Raw genomic sequence first — 27,523 nt, 5'->3', positions numbered from 1 at the left:
ATGCAAATGTAGTCTTAAAACTTGTTGACTTCTCCCAAAACTGAAGTAGGTTTACAAAATATTTACCATGACATTAAAGGAGAGAAATACAGTTCTATCTGAACCTATAATGTGCCAATCGCTAATCCATGATAGAAGAAAAAACTTCTTAAGTGACTTTAGCCATTTTAGTTTGTGATTTGTCTAAATTAAAACAATTTACCTCACCAACAGACAACATTTTTTGTGGCCTTTCATTACATTATCATGAGGTCAAAAAAAAAATTAATATTCTGCTGACATAAAATCAGACTCAGTCAGAATTGGTGCCCTTACCTTGGCAGGAATGCGAGCCGTTAAGAGGTAGGCACGGTAAGATGCGAGGGCCTAAGGGAGGAAAAGAAAGAATAATGAGCATGTTGCAGTAAATATACAGTGTGTAGCTGGAAATATTCACCCACAGCATAAGAACCAGGAAATGACAAAGGACTCAGAAATGTAAAGACATGTGACTCTAAAACATATCTGTCAAAATGAAGAAGCATATGGAAAAAAAAAGACAAATAACAAGTTAATAATTAATAACAAATTAATACAAAGAAGACAGGGGAAGCACAATGGAAAAGTCTGACATTTAAAAATGGGAATGTGTCTTAAAGTTACATTTTAAAGACAATGGAATGTGCAGTGACACTGGATTTTCTCCTGTCAAAATGTATCATTACACTCCACAGTCTGACCTTTAAGCCATCAGAGGGAGATTTCCACCTTTTTTCAGAGAACTCATTCTTGATGGTCAGGAAAGAAACACACCCAGAAGGGCTGCAAATAATAACAGCCTTAAACCATCACATAAACTTCTAGACTAATCAATAAATCAATTGCTCGCTACAAAGCTGAGATGTTACGCATACCACAAGGGGTAATACCCTTAGAACCCATTTCAATCCCGGATTAGACTTCTGCTGATTAGAGGGAAGAGAAAAATTAAGCCAAAAAATGGTTTGAAAGCAGAGAGGGGAATAAGATTGCAAAAGCAAGGAAGATGAGGGGCAGAACACATCGTCTGAACAAATCCCTGATAAACAATGACTGGAACTAAGGGCAGGGAAGGAAAAAGAGGTGAAGAGAGAACACAAGAGAAATCAGGATTAAGGAAAGACTAAAAAATTGTCACTCTTTTTTCAAAGATGTGAAAAAAGAAACAGAAGGATGAAGGACAGGGCTAAAAAGGATGACAGTGCTTCCCAGCCCTTAGCGGTTCAGCTCCACAGGCAGTGTGTGTGTGTTTTGACGTGATAGAGACAGACAGGCAGGCCTGTAGAGCCAAAGATAACCTCTTCGAAAGAGCACGAGTCACCACTGCTTCGCTCAACTCTCCCTTTCTTTTTATTCCATGTTTCATTGCTGCACTGTCCCTCTTATTTTCATACTATGTAGATGTAGGTAAGAAGAAATAGTGTTACAAAGTGATACCTCATTTCAGATTTAAACATCGATAAACATCTTACTGCAAAGTCAGATAAGCCATGAGAATGTGTAAAAGAGAGTTTTATATAATATTTCTGCAGTTCATCCTCGTTTTCTGTTACATTTGGCTTGGCTGACAGGGGACCTCCATCGACTTTACACACATTGTTGCACACTTACTCTTCAGCCAAAGGAATGCCTCAATGCCTTTGTGATGGACAAGAGTTGCTTAAAACGCGTTAAAAAGCTGACAACAGATTTACCGATTTATGGAGTTGGACTATTGAACAGTTTTTCAGTGATGTTCTGTTCAGGACTTTTAGGGCAGGTCTAATAATCCCGACAACCCCCAGCCCGGCACTGGAACGCTATAAATAGACCTACTATAATACGGTAGACTCAGACTAGCAAATGGGTAGTAAACTGTTGTGCTTTAATCACAGAAATGCTTCTTCTCTGTATGTCTGGATTTGCAGATCTTGGGCTGTCTACCTAAACTGCAGAGAAATAATCAGAACAAGAATAAAAATAGATTGGTGTTTTTTTTTCCAAGAATGAAGCAGAAATGCGGAACCACCACAGATCTGAAAACACAGATTTATGATCGGTGGATTGGAGGATCTGCTGTTTTAGTGCAGATATGGTTATGAATCTCAGCTGGATTATGCAAGGGGATTGTGTCACTCGGGTAAAAGGTGGCAGAGAGACACTCTGGTGCATTACAGCAGCAACAAACCTATGCACCCTTTTCTTTTCCGGCTGGTGCAATCACGTTGCTCCGATATTTCTGCTGAGTCAACAGCAGGACACACCCGCCATGAGAATGTAAGTTTCACGATTCAATAATGTCGGTAACTTATTCCAAAACTGGTAGGCGACCAAAGTATTCTGCATTGCAGCTCTGTTTGGCCTGTGTTGGTGGGGTTCATTCAATCTGATCTGAGATTTGTCAATAAAGGTTTTGTTTGGACACATTCCCAGCATCTAAGAAAACTGCACATTTTCGTATAAGTTTAAGACCTAATTCTATTTACTTGGTGATTGTTTTAATCATTGATGTTTGACTGACTAGTTAAGAACAGGTTTGTCTGTGAAGTGACAAACTAAGAAAGTAAAAAGAGAGAAATCAACCCGGCGCTCAGGTGTATCACGAACAGTCCAAAGTGGTGCTCTTGGGGTAGGGAAATCCACGATATGAAAAGAAATAAGTCCCAGGCACTCAAAAGTAGTCTACTTTTGAGTGCCTGGGACTTATTTCTTTTCAAACTAAGAAAGTACTTTAATATCAGGTTAACTTAGGCTTTAGGGACACAATGTCAAGATGTTGCGAGCTCAGTAGAGCAACTTTTGGAGCAGAATGAGCATCATCCCTGTCTTGCACTTTATGGAACTGCAATGACAGAAATCATGACATAAAATTTTCAGCATGTTGCCACTTTGTACAATGCTTAAAAGTTGTACTACATAGAGCCTATAGAAACTATATGTGAAGATATCTTTGAAATTACATCTGGTAATTCTAGTAAGCAGAACTCTAAATTATTTGGTAATCAGACAATCCATCAAATCAATGCATGAAATCAGTACAACAGCCTGATACTTTAACTTGTTCAAATAGTTTAACGCACTCGAAGTTGCCCTGACCTTTTGGACTTTTCTTTGGATTTTCCTCCTCCCATCCTCCCCCTATAAACACATGACTGCCCTGCCATGCTCTCCTAGTGATGCGCTCTCTCCATCTGCCCTTTTAAGTGGACAAAGGCATTACACCCCGTGAAACCCCACCACCCCCGCCTCCATTCTCTATCTATGCTTACTGTATTAAGTGGATTTAGGCCTTGAGCCTTCCCATCAGTCAGTGATTTCACAGTGACCAGCATCGCGCCCTCAGCTCCACTCAGCCAACCAGATGGCAGCTGCATTGGAGCATGTCTACATAACTGAAGAGAGCATCTGCCATTATTCTCTCTCACTGTCAGACAAACAAACACACACACACACACACACACACGAATAGTAGTTCTCATGCAAGATGACTGCCACAAGCTCTAAAGCCCAATTTGTCTTCTTGGTGTGCAACACAGGCCACACAAAAGCACATGCACATGCAGTCTCACACACGGCTCTGTCAGATAAATTCAGAGCCAAACTATAAAATTTGACACTGACTGATGCTAATTGCTACTTCACACGCAGAAACAAACAGGAGAGCTGAAATAGTCTCAAAGTCCATTTAAATGCCAGCATTAAATGCACAGATTGTATACCTGTCGAATAATGTGTTTACACTACAGTCTATCCACAGCATCAACATTGCCAGATCGTTCCCAGATTTTCTTTTTCGTTTCTGTCAAACTTGCCCCCTCCCCATCTTTCCATATATCCACGTGTGTAAAGCGGCATGTTATTACTCACCCACAATCTATGTTGCTATGTTGTAGAAACAGCTGGCCCAAACTGGACACATGGATTTGTGAATACATGAGTTAAAAGTGTGATAGATATTCGCATATGAAAGGCATGCACTGAAGTGCCAAGCTTTGCTGGAGAATGTCAATGGGTTTTCACATCCTAAAGAAAAAAAAAACCATCACGTTTTTCCTTTTTTTTTTTTTGGACCACAGTAAGAGTGAATCAGAGTCACAGAGAAGCATTTCATCTGCAGTAATTCAGCTGTGGCAGCACTCAACCACAGGGTGAATTCATGCTCTATTTTATCCATCCATTAAAGCATTTCAGACATATTCCTTCAGTTCGGTTTGGTTTAAGAGAGCTACATCTTTAAAATATAAAAAAACAAAAAAACTGGAGTGATGTGCATCTCACATCCTAGAAAGGGCAGAAACTAAATATTTGACTGTATGCTTAGTGGAGTAGATTTTTAGCTTTAGATTTAGGTTAAGCAGTTATTAATAGTTTTTACAGTGGCCAAAGTTGTTTAAGTAATTGTTCGCGTTTGAAGTAAGATTATTCTAAGTTCAGTCAGTGTGGTTTTCGTCCTGGCCGTGGAACAGTGGACCAGCTCTATACCCTCCGCAGGATCCTGGAGGGAGCATGGGAGTTCGCCCAACCGGTCTACATGTGTTTTGTGGACTTGGAGAAGGCGTTCGACCGTGTCCCTCGGGGACTCTTGTGGGGGGTGCTCCGGGAGTATGGAGTGCCGGACTCCTTGATATGGGCTGTTCGGTCCCTGTATGACCGGTGTCAGAGTTTGGTCCGCATTGCCGGCAGTAAGTCGGACATGTTTCCTGTGAGGGTTGGACTCCGTCAGGGCTGCCCTTTGTCACCGATTCTGTTCATAATTTTTATGGACAGAATTTCTAGGCGCAGCCAGGGCGTTGAGGGGGTCCAGTTTGGCGACCTCAGAATCGGGTCTCTGCTTTTTGCGGACGATTTGGTTCTGTTGGCGTCCTCAGGCCGTGACCTTCAGCTCTCACTGGAGCGGTTCGCAGCCGAGTGTGAAGCGGCTGGGATGACCATCAGCACCACCAAATCTGAGACCATGGTCTTCGGCCGGAAAAGGGTGGAATGCTCTCTTCGGGTCGGGAATGAGATCCTTCCCCAAGTGGAGGAGTTCAAGTATCTCGGGGTCTTGTTCACGAGTGAGGGACGAATGGAACAGGAGATTGACAGACGGATTGGTGCGGCGTCTGCAGTGATGCGGGCTCTGCACCGGCCCGTCGTGGTGAAGAGGGAGCTGAGCCAGAAGGCGAAGCTCTCGATTTACCGGTCAATCTATGTTCCTACCCTCACCTATGGTCACGAGCTGTGGGTAGTGACCGAAAGAACGAGATCGCGAATACAAGCGGCCGAAATGAGTTTCCTCCGCAGGGTGTCTGGGCTCTCCCTTGGAGATAGGGTGAGAAGCTCGGTCATCAGGGAGGGGCTCGGAGTAGAACCGCTGCTCCTCCGCATCGAGAGGAGTCAGATGAGGTGGCTCAGGCAGCTGGTGAGAATGCCTCCTGGACGCCTCCCCGGTGAGGTGTTCCGGGCCCGTCCCACTGGGAGGAGGCCCCGGGGAAGACCCAGGACACGTTGGAGAGACTATGTTTCTCGGCTGGCCTGGGAACGCCTCGGGGTCCCCCCAGAAGAGCTGGAGGAAGAGGCCGGGGACAGGGACGTCTGGGTCTCTTTGCTCAAGCTGCTGCCCCCGCGACCCGATCCCCGGACCAGCGGAAGATAATGGATGGATGGATGGATGGATTATTCTAAGTTAAGCCATAAAATGAGCAGGACAGTGAAAAGCATACAGCTGCCATAACACCGAGTCCCCCTGCTCCACTGCCGACGCACTCTTTATTGCATAACTACTGCGAGCATGTCATCACGTGCATGAGAGTCCAAAATTAATTAGTCACGAAGTTCTGGTTGCAAACTCAAACTGTCAACACAGCGCAATTGAGGCGCGTATTTTTAGGGCTATGCAGACATCACAGACAACACACTGATCGCCACAGAGATACAGAGAGAGGCAGAGCAGCAAAGCAAGAGAAATGACTTAATAGTTTCAAAGTGCTGTTGTGCTGATAAGGGGCAAAGACTGGAATCCAATCAGCAGAGGCCAGAGCTTTAATGAAGGGAAGTGTTTAAAAGCCTTTTCATCTCTGTTACAACCAATGCTGCTGGGATGACCCTCTCATTTAGTTCATGGAAAATCAATCAGCTCTCTGTGGACACAATGCAGTGAATTTCTCATCAAACACTTTTGCTTTTTCTCCCCGCTCTCCCTTTTCTTTCATAATTTCATTATACATTCATCCTTCTTTGTCTCTATAGTCTCTGGATGTATTTTTTTAACACCGGGTTCTAAACGGTAAAAAAAAAATTAACCTTGATGGCTTTATTTCTTAGGCTTGTATGATAGACATTGTGTATTGTATGACTATTGAATAATCGAGCAATGACAGCACAGAAAAATCCATTTGTGGAAGAAGTGGAGTGCTTGGGGTGTTTTCTCCCATTCTTGCATTTCTGTTCCCTTGGTCTCCCCTTTCTTTAATTGGATGTCACCTGGACTGCACAATACAGACATGTAAGCTTTCCAGGGGGAACAATCAACAACAACTCAAAAAGTGTATCCTGAAACTGCATCTCTCATTTTGTGGTTTGCTGTCTTGTTTACACAGTTGATGTTTATGCATGTAGTGCTTTTACTCGCGTGTGTTCTGTGTGTGCATGATTGTATCAAAGAAGAAGGGATGTGTACACCTCAATAAAAGTGATAGGAAGAAACACAAACAAAGAACCCAGCCTGTTCATTAATATCTTGGAATAATCAGGGATGGTGTCATTTGGTGTAAGAGGGGAGCAAGACTTTTTACTCTGCTTTGTAGGGCGAGTCATCCTGATAGTGAAGGTCTTTATGTGTCTCAGGTCCACAGTAAAAACATTCTTCATTGGGTCAAGTATGGTCCGCTTTTTTTATCTGACTTATGATGCAGAATATCAGAAAAAAAATTGTATTTTGTGCTATTTTCTTGAAAAGTTCATGAAAATCTTAATAATATTTCTAGATTATAATAATAATGAAGAAAACTGGTGACACTGTTGCCTTTCAGTGAACATATTGAGAATATCTGCGTTTGTTATCATGTGTAATTGCCTGAGAATTGATCGAATTGATATGGGATTCCTTCTGTTTGCAGTCTTGGTCCTCGGCTTCAATTGCCGACTGGAACAGCTCCACTTTGGACAAATGTTTTGGAGACAATGGATTAAGGACATGTATTGTATTCATACATGTTAATGAAGTTCAGGGATATGATGAAAAGAAAAAAAAAGTGTCAATGCATACTTTTATTTTCTAACATATCTCTTTTTGTATCTATTAAACGTGCGACAAACAGGACATCATTTTCTCAGAAAGCTTGTTCGCATGATCAGTAAAAGTTGGTGCATAAAGACACACGCACTGTGGTACTGGGCTATTTCAGCTGAAATGGAAATGAGATTATTCCAACTCTGTACTCCAGCCTCTGCACAAAAGCATACAGAGTATCTTTGCACTGGATGATGATTTGGTTTTGGACCCTGAATGTGCTTGTTTGCCTCATTGAAAAAAGTGAAGATATGCTTTAAGTTTAAAATGTTTTCTTTCAGTTATTCTTTTATTTCCTGGAATTCCATAAAACGCACAAGCGACCGTCCACCAACATTCCTCTTCGCGTCAGAGCAGCGTTCGATGTCCTTCACCCTAACACAGACTTTCGATAATCCAGTTAATGGGTTAAACCTGGTAAACTGCCTCAGCTTTAGAAGAAGATAACTTTTTAGTGGAACTGGCTATGAAGTCTTTGTTACTTACTTGTATATAATATGGTAATACAGAGAAGGAGAGCCAGTCAGGCAGAGCCAGCAGAGATCACCATAGTGCAAGTAACTCACTGGCTAGTCTGAACCTAAACAGGCTCCAGAAAAGCAGCCCACTAGCTACTGAAAACTCAAGCAAAGATTCCTTGTATCACATTGATTCTCCACTGTGAAGACAAGCTGCTGACAGTGCAGCTGAGGTCAGGCCCTGTAATGTCTGCAGACTCACACTGCAACAAAACCACAGCCCTACATAGTACAACATGGTTTAGGGATTAAAAAAGCCAACATGGGGAGAAAAACTGAGTCTGACAAGCAATGAATAACGACCGTTTCTTCACAAAACCAAAAGTACAGCATCATAATGTCCAGCGTAATTGCAATAACTGGAGAATCTCTCCAACAACAAAAAAAAAAACTAAAATAATAATAACAACAGAAAATAAAAATTCTAAACACACCCTTCATGATATGTAGCACAGATGTTAAAAGAAGCATCAATCTTTCCCAGGAAAACATCCTCAGAATATCAAGCATCTAGATTGGGATAATTTCATTATTTTTCATATTATGGATGAAACTATCATCTGCATTGCACATCCATCTCATGAGCTGCACTAGCAGGCACTGAAAAGGAGACATCAATTTTCTTTTTATCACCACCCAGCTCATCATTATGTGTTTTACTACTGGGGAGACGAGCTTGGTGAGGAACAAAGGCGGCCGACAGTGGGACTTCCTGAACAGATTTGATTGGCCGGTTTCATCAGACCACAGCTGCAGTGAGCTGAGGCATCAATAAATGTGGTCTCTGATTGTGTTACATTTTATGCTTTATTCTAATTTCGGTTTTGATGTTACTGCTAGAGCTCCTGGTTTTGTATTTAGTCTGAATATAAACTGTCAGCGTTTATGCAGATTGTGCTGAATAATGAATGAGAAACAATATAACCTTCAGAAGTGGAAATACATGGGAGCATTTCAGAGGCATTAAAAAAAAGCCTGTGTAGCAGATGACAATCTAAAATGTATTCTCTGATTGAGTACCACAAATATTACATCTCCATGCCATCTCTGTGCCTAACAAGCATGAAATGTTTAGTAGACCCCATGAATGTGTCTGACATGACTCAAATGGCAATGATCAAACATTTAAAAAGCCAAGATTAGACAGTAATTGTGGTTTCAGATGAGAATTATTTTTTTAAGTTCAGGATTGATATCAGTGTTTTTAAAATGATCTCTATTGGGAATAATATGGGGTTCCCTCTTAGACTACCGTCAGTCTGTAGATCATCCTTGTGTGCGTTTCTGTTACAGAGATAAGGCTCATTCATTCATCAGCATGCCAGCTAGACACAATGGGGAAAAGGTGGGTGCGTGTGTGTGTGTGTGTGTGTGTGTGTGTGTGTGTGTGTGTGTGTGTAAAGTAGCAATGTGGTTCTGAGCCAAGATTTCTGGGTAAATAGGATATTGCTGGAAACCACAGAGAAAACAGAGTAAGACAGAGAGAAGCAAAGAATAGAAGAAAAAAAGAAGAATAGAAAAGAATATTCATTTTACAGCTCAAGTAATCAAGAAATTTGAAGTGGAAAACCTCCTCAAACTAGAGTTCAGTGCTTAGTTAAGAAAAAAAGACTGACACATGTATGATGGAAAGAAAAGAAGAGGGAGAAAAAGGCAAAGACATAGACAAAGGCAGTGCACCGAGGGGCGGAAGGGAGGGGGTGTCAATCAGAGCTGGTGTTGGCATTACCCGTGCTTTCCCTCCAGAGTGGCTAGATAGCATCAGTTGACACTCATAACACACTCAAACACAAACTCAGTGCAGAGTACAAACGACAACCCTAGATAATATTCTCTATTACCCTGCAGTCAAACAAATGTTCTCTCAAGATTAAGTTTAAATTATCAAAGCTGAAAGGATGAAAAGAAGATACAAGAGTAATACTGAGTTTTCTTGTAAGCATCCAAATGGAACCTTTTGAATATCAGAAAAAAAGAAAAAGATAACATCTCTTTAAGATTAAATAAACTCAGAAAGAGCAACCCAGTTGCAGTGCTCAGGACAGAAATGTCAACAATGTTGGTACACAGCATAAACTGTACTGCTTTACCGATAAAGGCTTTAAAAATCTGATTCCATTAATTTCCCCTTTTGGTCATTTTGTGGCCCTTGTTCATGTCACCACAAGTAATATGGACAATTCACAGAGACAAAACATTTAGCAGAATCAGAATGAGGGAAGGCTGCCATCTGCTTTGACTGGTTGGGGTGAGAAGATAGCAAAGTAGAGAACTGAGAGACAAAAAAAAAACAAAGACACTGGGCAAGTTTGTTCGGCCACTTACTGCAGATCGGAAAGATGCACTGTAGGAGATGAGGTTTAGTTTCCTTTTCAGTTGAAGTGGGCTATTACTGTAGTACTAAACATTAATAAATAAATAAGTCAAATTTACTTTTATTTACAGACTTATTGTGGTTTAGTGAAAATGTTTTAAGGTGTTTGGTTAGGTTAAGGGACAAATCCCGTTTGGGTTTACATAGATAAATCCCACCATTTATTACGCCAGTTACAGTCCTGATAATTGCCTGTTATCACAATAAAAAATTAAGTACTACTTTTGAAAAGTATTTCAGCAAAGCAGTCCTGAGAGCTCTGTTAAGTTTAATCAATTAGGGACATAAACATCAATATCTATTACACCATGTTATTACACCATACGTGTGCTGATCTGGCAAAGTCCACGTTGATAATGAGCTCCCCCACTTCTGTAAACATGGACACACCTGACTGTACACAGTTTACTTAAACATAATGTTTGGAGGCAGAATACAGTGTGTGGTATTAGCTCAAAATTAGCTCTGTATAATTCATTAATAATGACAAAAACAGAATGCATGTCAATTATTGCTGAAATAAAATCCATATGCTTGGACATCTGCAGAAGGACATCGAAACAGTAATGTGACATCAAGTCCAATGACGCCATAAAGACTAACCATGCAACAAAAGCTGTGCTAGTAAAAGAGTAAATTAATTTCTTTGGGAGGTACCTGTATAAGTGCAACTGTCTGTGAAGGAGTCCTTAAAGACAGAGGCAATCTGTCTATACATTTACTTCCAGTCTTTTCTGATCTGTGTTGGCTTCAAGCTCATGGTATAATTTTCCCAAATCAAAAAATGCCAATCAGCTATTGGAAATGTGTTAGCCACTCTAGGATAGGCAATATGCATATCTTAATTTTATGACTCGGGCTCCAGAGTTTCATCATAAAACACTGATTAAACTCAACCGTTTTGTGGTTGTTTACCATGACATGGTGTACAGCGCGATCACCAAATCAATCCAGACCACTGCTGTGACCTACAAACCTCCCTAAATTACACCCAGTGAGAACCAATGGACACTTTACCAACCAGGCCACTGCACTATATCACCAAATAGGCACTTTTTCCAATAGTTATACCAAGCTGGATTCTAAAAGCTAAGAACCAGTAAGACCAAAATATGCAGATGAATTTTAACAGAGTAAACCGATGCCGTTAAAATAGAGACAAGAAAATAACAATACCAAAACTGGTCTACTTGGACCTGAAATTACAAACCAGACATATTGGAAGTCAATAGTGTGAAATTATGTAAACCAGTGACCTGAAGCAGGGTCAGTTATATTACTAAGACTGGGAGTGACAATGACCGTGACCTATGAGATAATGAAGATGAATGACTATGGGAGGGGCTTGCATGGAGTCAGTTGAAATGGATGGTTAATATCACTCCAGGGAGGATTTTGTAGGGAATTGTGTGTGGAAACGTGCCGTAACAAAATCCCCATTCAGCTTGGTGAAGTGATAGAGAAGAGAGACTAACAGGTACTCAGCCACTATAATGTAACGGACACAAACATTTTGATAGGGCATAATGAAGAACCCAAAGATATATTTTTTTCTTTTCTCCCTTATACCACACAATGCAGTACTATTCTTATTTAAAAATTGTATTAAACATCACCATCAGTGTTTCCTGTGCAATCCTGTGTGTGTTCCTCCGCACGTGTAACAAAAGTTCAAAGCAAGCATGCATCCAGTGAAAACCAAAGGTGGATGTAGAGTGAGTTCAAAATTGATGCTTGAGAAATGCTGCTCAGCACAATCTCTGCTACTGATGAAAAGGAGGTCCTTTGGTGCTGAACCACACCAAACTGCATTCGAGAGGATAAAATGGTTGTACATTACCCTAGCACTGTCAGACAAATGGGTAACTACAAATCAGTCAGGAACCTCTTCATTTTTTTATTGCTAAGTGACATTATCAGTGGGTAAAGAATAAAATGCCTCTGGATGCAAACTAATAGACTTTCAACCAATCATGGCAATTAAATATGTGAGACAGAACTGAGAGAACTGCCTCCATGGTGCTCTTCTACAATATATAATCTTATATTAAACCCGAGGCATAGCTGATTCAAACAAATACATACTACAAACGGCAATGCTATGGTGGGCTGTGTGGTAACTGCGGTGTATACTCACAAGGGAAATTGTGACACGTCTGACACAGTTCTTTCTACCTCGTTAGCTCCGAGTGTCACCCTAATTATGTTACTAATCAACACTGCATAATAATATAAAACAGAGGTCTTTGAAGGAGAGTTAACTATTTCATTGACACAATGATGATGTGCTTCACAGCATAGATAACTGTGTAAACGCAGGCTGAACCCTCAGGGAAAAGAGAAAGAACATAGCTTCTCTGTTCACGTCCACTCATCTAGGCAGAGTTTCAAAAGATTCCCAACCTCAAGAATGAAAGCTAAACTAAAAATAGATTTATTCAGGCAGAGAAGTGCCTTGTAAGGTTGCTTCTTTTTTTTTTTTTTTTTTTAAACCAGACTTTGCTCTGACCACAAAATACAAACACCCACTGGATGACTGGAGAGGGAAAGAGAAAAAAAAAAAACTCTGCATCATGAAAGGTGTTCCCATTTACAAAGAAACAGAACAGACAGTGGTGTTCTCACAACATCATTACTCAGTATGCGTCAATAAGAACAATTACTAGCTATTCTCAGTCATAAATACTTCATCGTAGTGTGTTCCAGCCCTCATCAAACATCACCAGCATTGATACTTGACAAGATTCAGTGATATTTCATTTTGTTGAAAAGAACTTTGTTGGGCCATGTAAACAAAGAAAGTCATTGAGTTGACGAGGCTGACAGACTAAAAAGTCTTAATTATCTCTTTAAACGCATATGATCTTTTTGCATGAAAGGTTGTTTTTTTTATATACATTTGTATGAAAGAACTTCACTATCACACTAGGTATCACTATCAGTCAAGGCCAAAATTAAAGACAAACACTATAAAATCCGAAAACAATAAGATTCTATTCTCAAAATCAAATTGAACTTGCTTTGTGGTTTTATTACATCTATAATAGATACTGGAGAACTGCTGGTTCCTGAAAGGGAACGCTACAGGGTGATTATCTAAGAATAGAGGAATGGGTTAACTCCATTTTTCCCCATTAGCCAGAATGCCAAACCTGAAGGTCAAAAAAAAGAAGTTAAGTATGACAAGCTGGACCAAAACTATGGTCTTTCATCTTCTACATATCTGTGTGTGAATTCTTCACAGTAAAAACTAGCAGTATGCAATTGTTACACTTCATGATTATCCTCTTTGGGCCCATGCCCATGCCCCATACAGCATGTTTCGTTGCCCATTTGACTCTGACTCCCTCTCACTTCTCCTGTTCCCCAGGGTGTGTTTGATGGACTGATGTTATTATCTCTACTTCCTTTAACCCCCTGTCCTCAAAGGAGGGAGACAACCATATATATATAGTGTGTTTAAGATATGTCGGGGGCCCTGTTGTGCTTCACTCTCAGACTAAGCAAATAATATATATATTTGACTCATAAGTTAAATTAGTGGTAATAATCATATTCCCCCATTCATTCTAAGTGTACTTAAACTGTAGATGGATGCGCAGCATTCACTAAAGAAACTCAAGCTCTGTGCTTTTAGTGTCTGTAATTCCAAAAACAAATCATAAAAATAGGGACATCAGATAAGTTGGGAAGGAATAACGTGAGTTTATTTTCAATGATTTATACCTGGAAATAGCATACTAATTATATATATTTTCAAATGATAGCATAGTTGTAACAATTATCAGAAATGTTCTCAATATTCCTCATAGAGTCATCTAAAATATCTAAGATCCACAGAGTAAAAAAGTAATTTGTCTTTTGTTTAAAGCATCATCCTTATTAATTTTCTTGTAATCATGTGATCTGACTAACTTACCATTGGTGGGATGTCAGGTGGTGAAGGTCTAGCTTTAATTAAGTTCAGCTATTTTTAAGAATAGAATCGAGAGAGTGGCTCTTTAATATTTTGCAGCATCCTGTTTGCACACTTCTGAGAAACTCTTGAAATTGTTGTTTGTTTCAAACATCAGATCTCCAAACAATTTGCAAATACATTTTTCTTTCATCATGTCCAGATACAACAACACTCACAGGTTGCAGTTCCATCATAAGTTTGTTTTCTCTCTGAGCCACTTCCTTCATAATTGGCCCTTCTGCAACAACAAACAGTCGTTTATTTGTTCAGTTCAGTCATGCAGAGCAGGGATACAAACTCTTGTTCTGCATCTAGATGAAATACCACAACCAGTCCAGTGGAATTTTTCACTTCCCAGTGCTGACTCCCACCTCTTTGCATTGCTGTGTGCGTGTGTGTGTGTGTACAACTAGCCTCTGTCTCTTTCCCACACTGACATTGTTTCCATTACCAAATCAAGTTAACTTTAAATTAAGCACTAAAACTGACTACATCAATTTATGAAGGAAAGATTTACAGGTTTTCCTGGAATTATATTTTACTTCCACAACTCTGAATGTTTTTTTAGAATTAAAGTCACAGCTGCAGTAAACATCTCACCAAGATGGCTACAGTAAACCTGAAAACATAGGCTACTCTGTTCATAGTGTCTATAAATTCTCTCTTTGGGTGACATTAGATGGTTAAAAACCAGAAGGTTGGGTTATTTCTGCTGCAAGCAAGGCTGCCACTTTCACCAATAATCGAGTTAGAATAAATTTGAAATAAACATGGAATTCTATTAATGTATTTAAATAATCTCTGCCCGCTATACACACACAGACACAATGCTCTGAACTCATGTGGTCCATGGTGACAGATACAGCCACGTCACAGCAGATATTAAATTTATTCAGTGTGCTGCTGGTGCTTTCTACAAAATGGACAGCGACTTCCTCTTTGCTTCTTAGTACAGAGGACGTTAACTGTCAGTTATATTACAGTTGCAGCTCCATCGTAAGGTCCTGGAACTGCTCTCATGAAATAAAAGAGATGGACTGCTTATCTTTGCATATACATTCAAAAGCTGTAACTGACTGTGCTGAACAGCAGGCAGTCAGACGATGAAGGACACCAGACACTGACTCGCTTATGAGTGATGGCTCTGCTGTAAATCAGCAGTTGAGTATAAAGTTTTTTTTTTTTTGTAGAGTAAAACAACTGCTTTGTTTAAAGTTGACAAACGGCCATTTATTTGTTCGTTATTAAACATTTTAGGGGGCAAAATCCAAAATACCTCTAAACATCACTTCTCAGATTATTCTGTCACGTTTGTCCTATCAGGATGGGTTTGCTTGTTAGTCTGCTCCATTTTCGTAGTAAGGAAGCTAACATAACGTTAGCAACATTAGCTTATTTTACTGATAGGGTACCAGGGCCTGAATTAGTTCCCTCTGTTGGATCACAAGGTAATATACTTGTAACAGTCTGACCTATTCATCTGTATTCCCAGCTGTAGACATATGGTCTAAATAAGTACATACTGTAATATTATAATTCTCACAATGTTATATTGTGAAAAAAAAGGGGTACTCCTGTCAGAAGTTTTCCCATGTCCCATTTTCAAGCTTCAAAGAAAAAGTGACAGCCTTAGGTGCTAGGGGTCAATGAAATAAACATTAACTTTATTAAGTTTTTTTTTTACTATAAAGTAATGTACGTGAAATTTAACAGCTTATTATTGTCATTGGGCAAGAGGCAGGGTACTCCCTGGACAGGTCACCAGTCCATCCCAGGGCTACACAGAGACAAATGAGACAAACAACCACACACATGCTCACACATACTCCTAGTGTCCCTTTAGAGTCACCAACTAACCTAACATGCATGTTTTTGGACGGTGAGAGGAAGCCGGAGCACCCAGAGAGAACCGACGCATAAACTCCACACAGAAAGGCCCCAGCCTGCATTCAAACCAGGAACCCTCTCGCTGTGAGGCGAAGGTGCTAACCATCACACCCCCTAATATATAATGACTATGCCACTTGTCTAATGGCATGTAACCACCTACATTCCTCAATGTATTCCTATTTATAACCCATTTACCTTAGAATTGTTTATCCTGTGGGTTTCTTTAGTATTAATTTCCTAACTAGTCTGACATTCAAGCACTTGTAGTGATCTGCATGCTTTCATTAACCGTCTTAAATTAATGTAGACACACAGGAGGGGAATTGAGGTATTAACCCACATATCTCTGATGCTGCAACACCGAGAACTGTGTGAGGAAATGTTCAAGACATTCCGCACCTCTAACTTTCTCTGTGGGAGATTATCATGCAACTATAGCCGCATTCGGACAGAGTAGTTCTAAGAACGCCGTTCTAAGAACGGTCCTCCTCGAATTTTGTTCTGATAACCGTCCTTCCCCAGGAGAACTGTTTCAGTTTCCATTCGCACATGAGTCGGGACCTGACAGAGACTGATGCGGTGCACCCATCTGTGACAGCGACGTGCTACTTTAGCGCCACATTCAACAACAAAACAAAACCCGCGAAAAGTAAGGAGAGAAGAAAAAACACCACAAAGAAGCTAATATGGAGAGCGGGGAGGCCACCGTGTTCATGGTCTGCATGATGGTGATATTAATCATGGACGATCACATCGGGCATCTAACATCGAGGCTGGAAGAGCTCACAGAGAGAGTCAGGATCGAGCGCAGGCCATACTTCTTTGTTTCATGAAGGAAGGAGAGCAGAGCGCCGCAGACAAAGGAGATGACGTGTAAGTTTAACTTATTAAACAGGCGCAGGTTGTGTCTGTGTCGTATGAGTAAACATTTCAGCCGTGACAGCATGACAAGGGGCTACCAACCACCGAAACACCTCCGTCAGATGTGTTCCTATAGAACCCAGAAAAGACCCAGCCTCGGAGAAGGAGCTAAAATGGTTATAGGAACTGAGAGACATAGTCCCGAGTTCCTGTATGTGCGAATGCGGGAAAAAATGGCCCCGTTCCTGAAAAGGTTATAGGAACTGCCAAAGGTTCCTACAGTGGGAATGCGGCTTATGTCTCCAAGTTACTCGAATGCTGATTTTGTCTGATGACAAACTAAAGTCTGGTGCAGTTATAAAATTAGGATTTTATTAGAGTATCTGGATGTGTTATACCTGCTTTGAAAGCCCTGATCGAACACAGTAATTCAGGTTTTTCTAATGTCATGTAAATATGCTCAGTGCTTTCCCCAAAATGGGTTGTTCAGAAAGATAATTCACATCATTCACCCAAATCTGTAAGCCAGGCCTACTAAAATGCACACTAACACATAAGCATAAGAAGATGGTTGAATTTAACTGTATCTCACTAGAAAGATCCTCATAGAGATGCAAAATGAATTGCTGTTCATCTTCCATGCTCATTATCCGTGCAGGTACAATCTTCATGGCTCCACATTCCAGTCGTAATAATGTTTATCCAATTAATCATTATTTCATTAAAACTGACAAGTGCAATTTTCTTACATAGAAATTAATTATTTCCTGCTGCTTCTCCCCTCAGCATTCTATCCCAGACCATTTAGAGAATACAGAGGATGTCAAAAAGAGGCTAATCATCCTCACCTCTCTCTTTTTGTGTTCCGAGAGGACTTCCACAATGTACCATCACACAAAGCTTTTAAAGATTTTTCTTTTTCCTAACCGTCTATGCCACACAGAGCAGTAAAACTTAAAAGCTCCCAATTCCACAGAGAGTTGTAAAAGTAAATGTCTCCCACCATTTCCACTGAGCCACACATATTACTGTAAACGTCTTCAACAACTAAAAGCTTTCAGATTCAATCATCAAACTTAACTGACCTTGCTCAGACACTGATTTACTAAAGGACCTGTTCCGTCTTAGCCATCTTCTGTTTACTAGCCTAGTTCATTCCAGAAAGATTTAATTATTTAGCAGTTGGTAGATTTACTGCCCTGTACCCAAAAGTTAATGGCCATTTCCACCTGACTCGGAGACACACAGGGCTGGTGTTTAAATACAGTTAGAGCTATGATGGATGAATGAGTTACCTCGCTCAATATTTGTTGAGATGCTACTTTTATATGAATGTTAAAAGAACAAGATAATGCATAAGACGAAAGGAACAAGTTTAAGCAAGAAAGTTTAGTTTGCCATGCTGCTACACATTAGAGGATAGTAGCGCCGCTAGCTATGGAATTTAAATAAATCAAGTGCTTTTAAAAGCTATTTTGAAACGCATACTACTGAACACCATGGAAACCATAGTCTTTCCTCTTTTTGTCAAAAACCTCCCGTCAAATTTGAACATGTTAACACTGTAAACAAGAACTGCTAAACGCTAAACTGTTCCCACATGGAAACAGTTATTAGCACAAAATGGGGCTAAATGTATAGCCTACTTTGCACCCGAGTCTAATTCAACAAACTGCAAAAAATCATTAGCCATTAACACCTTGTGCAACAGCTCACACAAGCATACAATTTACAAAAAAAAAACGTCTTAACACTACAAAAACTCCACCCCAACAAAACAACTAAATAAGACAGGAGATGTTCAGATTGATGCTATTGTTGTTAACAAATTTGCTGGAAAGCACCCCAAAATCAAAGTAAGTAAGTAAGTATTTATTGTCATGCATACATATGAAATTCTCCTCCGCTTTTAACCCATCCAGGTTGGCACCTGTTGACACACTCATGCACAAGGTCACACACTCGTAGAGACAGATGCCAACCTGGAGCAGTGGGCAGCCATTCACAGCGCCCGGGGAGCATGGGGCACGGTGCCTTGCTCAAGGGCACCTCGGCCGTAACAAGGAGGTGGACTGACAAACCCTCCAGCTGTCAGTTTCAACCTTTCTTTTGAGTGGGGAATCGAACCGCCCTAACCGACTCTAACTACTGAGTCACGGCCGCCCATCAAAGTACTGAATGGAACCTCGAAAAGACAGAGTGTGGAGTAGGTTAAGTAAAAAAAAAAAAGTAATGACGTTCTTCAAGAAAAAATGTACTTCCCAAGAAAAGATAGACTGGGGAGAGGACGAGAGCATTTTACGCTCTTTAATGACGAAGTAGCTTGAAAGCAGCTGTAGTCTACTCACCAGGACTCTGTTTTCCGTCTTGTCTCCTTTGATCTCCAGTTTGACTCTTTTCCTCAGTGACAACTTTACCTTCCTCCCCACTGCATCTCTCACACTCTCTACACAAAGGGGAGAGAAAAGATTGTTAACTCCTTCTGGCTGAAAGGAAGAGAGAAGAATGTATCACACAGCACAAGCAAACTGAAGTAAAAGATTATTTATACATGTTCGGTGCGGCTGTAAATAATTTACTTTATCTGCTAATTAGAAATTAAAAATTCAAGAAATATTTGACAAACCCCATTTTTGAGAAAACATGTAAAAATAATCTTTCTTGTAGTTTTCATGTAATTTCATCATCGAGAACCCTTCTTCTGAGGATATTTAAAGGGAAACCGTCACCAGTTATTCTGACCCAAACACAGACAGCGCACATTAAAGTAGAAAAATTTGAGAAAACCCTCTAACATGTTCAGCCTGGCTTTCGTCTGGTTCCCTATCCTGACACACTCCTGTCAAAGAAGAACAATGAATGCGTGAATTAGTTATGAAATATTGAGCTCGTCGTAAACTAGGTGTAAAAACAAATGCATAAAGCGTCTGCTGAGTGTGTGGTCCTCTGTTCAGACTGATTGCACACACGCTGTAGGAGAATCATCAGCCAGAAAACTGGCTTAAAGAGCAGAACTGGGTCAGCTACCTCGTCATGCTGCTCATTCACCTCTCTCTGCCTCTCTCACACACAAACACACACACACACACACACACAACAGCCTGTACATGTGTGTCACACGCAGGCAGGGATTCTGAGAGTGTACATCTGTGCTGGCATGCATGTATCCCCGCCTACAGGCTCCCGAACACCATCATCAGATCACAGTAAAACTAATAATTAGGTAGCATGCATGATGGCTCATCTGCCTGCCTCAAGCTTCCTAAATAAATTCCGCTGAAAATATGGAACATTTAATTCCACGTTTTCCAGCATTTCTTTCCCCCCAGTTCAAGCAAAAGAGTCAGTGTCGTACAGATGAATCTGGTGAGTTTCGGCACAATAATGAGGCCCTGTCTGTTTTAATGACCTTGGGCACTTTTTGGTCCCATTTAAAAGAAATTTCCTAACAGACTGTCATGTACATTTTCTTCTGCCAATGTTTTAAAACTGTGACAGAAGGGTTCTTTTTACTAGCCTGCTGTCTTGTGTTTGTATAAGACAATTGGGGCACGTGTGCTAGGTCACACAAGCTTGAATGTCAGTGGAGATTCATGTGGAAGATGGGAGAAATGAGAGACCAATGGCCTTGTAAAAAGCTCAAACAATTGACAAGCCCATAAACTAACTCTTCTATTTATTGACCCAGACCAGTCCAGATATGTCTCCTGGTGATGTCGGATTGTAACCCTGCTGAGAGTTGTAATGAACACTGACACGCGTCTGTTATGAAGACATTTCGAAACATGCTGAGGAGGAATATGGTCAACATATATTTAAACAAATATAAACCATCTTCTTCTGCTTAACACTTATTCCCCCTTCACAAATAGTCTATTAAAGATAAATAAATCCAGAACACATAACTCACACAAGTTTTATATCTTGCGACATATAATTTAGCATAGAAAATGCTAAATAAGTAGCATTACCCTGAAATTCCTCGTCAGAATGCCAAGAGTGATCATTCATGATGCTGAATCACAGGCACCAGTGAATGTTTCAAACAATGGCTGGCTATACTCTTCCAGACAACAGCCCATGACTTGGTATCATGACGGAAGAGACTCTGTTTGGTAAGAGTGCAGAATGGGGGTCAATTAATTAATAACGTCTGAGGAAACTTTTAGTGAAGAGGGGAAAACGCAAACATTAGATGCAAAAACTCACTCAAAGTCTGACAGTTACAATGTAAAGCCTAAAGAAACAGATCAAACACTCAGCATGTCCCATTTAATCCATAAAATAATTAGGTTTACTATGTGTTTAAAAGGATGACTGAAAAGCATTCACCTTATGCTTACCTAGATAGTTCATATGGCAATAAGAAAGGAAAAATATTGTAACCTACTGACACTTTTAAATCCATTGAACCACCAACAGTATGGATCAGCTATATACCCAAACATAGTATAAAACTACAACTATATTCTAATGGATGTCCTGGTCTTCATAAAGCAGCAACATAAATACGCAAAATCGTGAGTTCAAGATGAAAGTGTCCTTCATGATAGTTTCAAGAGGCTAAAATCTCACTTCAAACACACCAAAGGGATTTATTTTAACACTCCAGCTTGACTCTGACAACTTTACCTTCCTCCCAACTGCATCTCTCGCACTCTCTGCACAAAGAAGACAGAAGAGATAAAATGAATCACACGCTAAAAGCGTTAAAGATAAATTCCACTGGTGTGGAGCACTCCTCTGGCCTCTGTTCCTGAGTTGACCTAGAGGGGTACCATGAGGCTGCATCCTCTGCCAAGTCTTTAACTCTTTCGGTGCCATTGACGTCTATAGACGTCAATTTAAAAAAAAACGCTGACTGCCAAAGACGTCTATAGACGTCAATTGCGTTTTTTAACGGAGCGGGCTGGGGGACAATCTAGCGGAGTTTGTCACTAAATCTTAGGCTTGTAAACACTAAACAGAGAATATACTGGCAAAATTACCCGCAAGGTGGCAGCAGTGCCACTTTGCACAAAAAAAGAAAAAGCGTGTTTTCTCCGTTTTTTGGGTCAAACAGCTGTTTTTGGTGAACCAACTTATGTTCTACTGTCTATTACTAAAGGACTGAAAATGGTAGAAACAAACTTTTTTTTCCTGATGAAAGAAGAGAGTCTACTCTTTCGTTTGGTAATTTCGGTGTGTACATAGTCATAAGACACACTTTTCTGTGGGTCTTGGAAAATCAGTCAAAATACTGTAAAACACTTGGCAGTATGGGTGTCTCTGAACTGAAAATGGCTGGCAGCCAATGAGTTAAAGCAGACTGCAAGAAAGCCAGAAAGAAAATGACATTCCTCTAACTTAGAAAAGTATCAAATAACTTGGAGAGATAGTCTAATAACATAAGTAAGCCTTTCGTAAAGCTAGAGCTGCGTACTATTCATCATTGATAGAAGAGAATGATGGCGCTTTTCCACTAGCTCGGCACGGCACGGCTCGGCACGGTTGTGTTTCCATTACAACTGAGTATACTTCGTGCCTCCTCAACGTGGGCGGGGTCATCGTAACACGGCTGCGCGACCAGAACAACAACAACAACATACGAGCAGGATAGCATGGAGGAAATCGAGGCGCTCGTGTTGCTGCTCACCCTGTGGCTTTTTGTCGCACAGAAGGCAAGAGAAGAGAGCCAGAGAAGACTCCTGGCCGCCAGACAAAACAGTATTGAAAAGTGACGACATTCATCGGCCAATCAGTGGAAGGCAGTCGGCTGACATCACGTTTTAGTAACGCTTCGGCCCGCTTGGAACCAGGGCTGAGGTGATACGGAAAATCTACCCGGTTGCAGGTACTACGTGCTAATGGAAACACACAATAGCGCGCCGAGCCGAGCTGAAGCGAGCTAGTGGAAAAGCGCCATTAGAACAATCTCAGGTTTCTTTTCAGCACTGTAGCCAGACTGACGAAGAGTCCGAGCTCTGTTCAGACATGTATTCCTTTACCTGATTTCTTGAGCTTTTTCACCAATAAAATTGTTTCAATTAGAGTGAAGATTAATGGAATCCTTCCCACCATTATCACTGATGTATCATCAAGTACAGCAGCTTTAGAAGTATCTTTAGAATCTGATTTGTATTTAAACAGTTTTTATCCAGTCGATCTCTCTGAGCTAACAACAACAATAGTCTCTTCTAAACCATAAACTTGTAATTTAGACCCAATCCCAACAAGATTACTCAATGAGATTTTATTCCTTAATCAACATTTCCATATTGGATTTGATCAATCTGTCTTTGTTGACAGGATATGTACCTCAGACTTTTAAGGTTGCTGTAATAATCCTTTACTAAACTTAAACCTACTCTTGATCCAGAAGTGTTAGCTAATTATCGACCTACATCCAATCTCCCTTTTTTGTCTAAAGTTCTTGAAAATATTGTTGCAGCTCAACTTAAATAACAGAAACAATCTGTTTGAACAGTTTCAGTCAGGATTCAGAAAGCATCATAGCACAGAAGAGCACTGGTGAAAGTTACCAATGATCTCCTCTTAGCTTCTGATAGCAGACGTGTGTCTGTGCTTGTCCTATTTGAGTGCTGCATTTCATACGATTGATCACAACATTCTATTACAAAGGTTTCAACGTGTTATTGGGATTATAGGAACTGCATTATGCTGATTTAAGTCATATTGATCTGATAGATTCCAGTTTGTTCTTGTAAATTAATAATCTTCCTTGCATACCAGAGTAAGTTATGGAGTTCCTCAGGGTTCTGTGCTTGAACCAGTTCTTTTAAGTTTATACATGCTTCCATAAGGTAACATTATTAGACAATATGGCATAAATTTCCATTGCTATGCTGATGATACTCAGCTGTACTTATCTATGAAACCATATGAAACCAATAGGTTGGTCAGACTACACGCTGTCTTTATGACATAAAGACCTGGATGACTCAGAATTTTGTGCTCCTAAATTCAGACAAAACTAAAGTTGTTATCTTTGGACATGAGCACTTATGGGAGAAACTGTCTAGCTATAAAGTTACTCTGGGTGTCATTTCCTTGGCTTCTAGTACTACAGTGAGGAGGGTACTTTTTCTTTGGCGCACATATAAAACAGGTTTCTAGGACCTTCTTTGCCTTCTTTCACCTGTCAAAATTAGGAACATCCTGTCACAGAGTGATGCACAAAAACTAGTCCATGCACTTGTTACTTCAAGATTGGACTACTGCAATTCTTTGTTATTGGGCTGTCCAAAACATTCTCTGAAAAGCCTTCAGCTGATCCAAAATGCTGCAGCCAGAGTTCTGATGAGAACTAACAGGAGAGATCACATTTCTCCAGTTTTAGCTTCTCTTCATTGGCTCCGTGTTAAAATCAGAATAGAATTTAAGATTCTTCTCCTCACATATAAAGCTCTTAATGACCAAGGTCCATCATATCTTAAAGATCTCATTGTGCAATTTTTTCCAAACAGAGCACTTCGCTCTCAGACTGCAGGTTTACTTGTGGTTCACAGAGTTTCTAAAAGTAGAATGGGAGGCAGAGGCTCCAGCCATCAGGCCAGATTAGGCTTCAAACTTTCCTTTTTGACAAAGTTTATAGTTAGAGGTGGCTGATGTGACCCAGAAACATCCCATACTTATGCTGCTATAGGTCTAGACTGCTGGGGGACCTTCTATGACATACCTTTGCTCACTCTCCTCTCTTTTTTTTTCTATGTACATATAACATTATTGTTGTCATTAACTTGTGTTCCTCTTTCTCAGCAGGTATCCCTAGTCTGGTGTTTGTTGACCCTTCTTTCCTGTCCTCTCAAACCCCAGCTGGTCGAGGCAGATGGCTGCCCTCCCTGAGTCTGGTTCTGCCAGAGGTTTCTTTCTGTTAAAAGGGGAGATTTTCCTTTCCACAGTCACCTCATGCACGCTCAGGATGGGTTGGTTTCCTTAGCTAGGCTACTGGAATTTAATGTATTGGATTTAATTGGATTACAATGAATTGGATTCTAATTGGCTTGAATTGGATTGTATCTTTGAAGTGTATTGAGATGACATTTGTTGTAATTTGACGCTATATAAATCAAATTTAATTGAGTTCAGCTCCCACCTCTACAGAACTATAGGAGCATAACCAGCTGCCAGCTGACACAAAAAAAGTAACCAAATGATATTTGTGTTAAGGTGCAAGGATATCAGTCCGTGACTGGCTGAAATGTTCTGTGGCGTCACTATGAGCTGCCCTGACTGAACAACACTTGATTATAAACCTCACAAATCCACTAAAAGCATCTTTGCTTGTGAGGATTGAACAAGGAGAAAGAGCTTGGGCTCAGCCAACATTACAGTGAGGTGTCAGACACTGAATAACTTTACCCAAACAAAGAAACCCCGCACTACAGCCGCAGGACTGGAAGGTTTGTCTACAATTCGTACAAATAAGAGAAGAGAAGCAAGAAAGCAGGGATAACAAGACTATGCTTAAACTCCTGGACATAGATGCAAGACTGGAGCACGGCTTCTGTGTGGAAAATAATCCTCCGAGTTATGTGGACAGGGCTGACCACTCACATCTAAACTATGTGGTTTTTCTTCCTTATATAGGCTGTAGTCCACATCACATTAACAGTGTGTGCACCTTATGGCAGTGATTCATGTAGAAACTGCTTCGAGTCTCAATGTAGCTGAGGCGTTTAAAGCCAGCACAAACTAGCTACATCTCGTGTTTATTGAGGGAAAATCTATTTGGAAACCCATTCAAATAACAAAAGAGGTGGCGACTATGACTAGAAGAAGTGGTCCTATAGGGGCAATGGTTTCTTATTACTAAATACAATAACACTACGGATGTGTCTCTAGCTGCATCACGAGAGTTAAACACATACAGCGCACACGGAGTACTGAAGCAGCGGTCCCAGTGATTGTTCCAGCCGGGACACATGGCCACAAATCTGTGTTTGTGTCTTACCCAGGAGCTCTTTGGGGACCTCTGACACCTCCTCGCTCATTTTGCTTAAGATAATATCCACAATAACCGCAGAAATCCAGTCAACACATCGAGCAGCCTCAAATTTCTTTTAGAGAATTGTGAGGAGGGAAGAAGAGAGGTGTCAGGTGGTGCCGCAGCCGCAGCCGGTGCGTTTGTCCCGGTTACATTCTCCTCTCCTCCTCTCGCGGTGTCCAGACGATATATCCGCGTTTATCTGGACTCATCTCTTTTCGAAGTCGAAACGGCGCAGGGTCCAGGGGTCGTGGGCTGAAGAGAGGACAAAACAAAAACCAAGCTAAAGTCTTCTTAAAATCATGTTGAAACCTAGCGCTTCGGGCAGATGAAATCACCACCACTCACGAACATCCTCTGTGTGGCCGTGGAACCTCCCGTAAAGCCGTTGGCATTACAGTAACAGCCAATGGAGAGAAGCGGGGCCCCTCCCCGCCCGTTGATGCCACAGCCAGAGAGCCGCTGTAATGCCTGGGCGTTGTGGCGTGGCAGGAGGGGGCGGTGGTGATGGCGGTGACAGTCTGATATTAATGAGCAGCCAGGCTGCACCATCGGATCCAGAGAAACAGGGACCTCTCGTGGTTAAACGAGTGCACTAATACCCGCGCAGATGAAGCAACACAATATACTAATACATCTCCCAGTTCAAATCTAACCCTGTCCCTGAGATATCTACCTGCCTACATTTAAATAAGATAAATACTAGGCCCAAATACACTCTAATTCCCGAAAGGAGTATTGTGGGAGTTCTTGGAGGGATTATTGAAAGGAATTAACAGACACAGGCCTGGGGACTCAAGGGGTCAGGGGGCCTCTGGTCCAGAGCCCCTGCCTGAAGTGACCGTTTGATAATCAGTTAGTTGTCCAAAGAGGAAAAAACCGTGAGGATGAGATACAGCATGACTCAAAACAGCTATATAATAAAAAATACCTTAAATAAGATGCTCCTTTGCTATAAAATAAAAATAAAAAAACAAGGTTCAGAGCAACAGCAGAAAAGACAAACACGGTTTGTCTTCACATAAACACAGAAAGACCTTTTTGTACAAATACAACTAGATGGATTCAAAAATTTTGAACTAATTAAATTCAGTCTATTTATAAAACACCTATAAGCAACAAATGTTGTCTCAGGTCATTTTATATATATAAAAAAAACAAAAACAAAAGAACAAGTTAAATACCAAGTTCAGAATCCAATTCAACCCAATAATAATACAGTTCAGTGTCTAATTCTTTATAGTTCAGTTCATTCAAATGATTGTAAAACAGTTCAGTCAAATTAAATACATTTCAGTAAATCTCACTGTAATTGTAAAGCTTAGTCAACCAACTGGTCGACAGCAGAGTGAAGGGAGGTGTTCAGCCCTAAGCTTTATCAAAAAGGAAAGTTTCTAGACAAATTTTAAAAGTAGAGAGGGTGTCTGCTTCCCAAACTTAAAGTGGGAATTGGTTCCACAAGAGAGGAGCCTCATAACCTAAGGCTCTGTCTCCGATTCTACTTTTGTTTACTCTGGGAACCACTAGTGAACCTTCGATCTGAGAGTGATGCGCTCTGTTGGGAAAATGAAGAACTGCAAGGTCATCAAGATTCAGTGGAGCTTGCTCATTAAAAGCTTTACATGTGAGCAGAATTGCATACTCCCCTATGGATTTAGTAGATGAGCAT

The 27,523-nt window shown here is 40.7% G+C and overlaps 1 protein-coding gene across 1 annotated transcript in view; it reads right to left on the bottom strand.

Annotated features, from left to right (window-relative positions):
- Positions 1 to 26,215, bottom strand: part of LOC142379822 (F-actin-uncapping protein LRRC16A-like) — a 66,770-nt gene extending 40,555 nt beyond the window's left edge. Inside the window, exons 1-3 of the mRNA XM_075465120.1 lie at positions 25,822 to 26,215; positions 19,217 to 19,314; positions 316 to 366 (exon numbers count right to left, since the gene is read on the bottom strand). Coding sequence (XP_075321235.1) covers positions 316 to 366; positions 19,217 to 19,314; positions 25,822 to 25,861 — 189 coding nt within the window. The 5' untranslated portion in view covers positions 25,862 to 26,215. The remainder of the gene's footprint in view (positions 1 to 315; positions 367 to 19,216; positions 19,315 to 25,821) is intronic.
- Positions 26,216 to 27,523: the final 1,308 nt, after the last annotated feature.

This window comes from Odontesthes bonariensis, chromosome 5, assembly GCF_027942865.1.
Source record: "Odontesthes bonariensis isolate fOdoBon6 chromosome 5, fOdoBon6.hap1, whole genome shotgun sequence".
Lineage (NCBI taxonomy): Eukaryota > Metazoa > Chordata > Actinopteri > Atheriniformes > Atherinopsidae > Odontesthes > Odontesthes bonariensis.
This window is presented reverse-complemented; position numbering and strand designations above follow the sequence as displayed.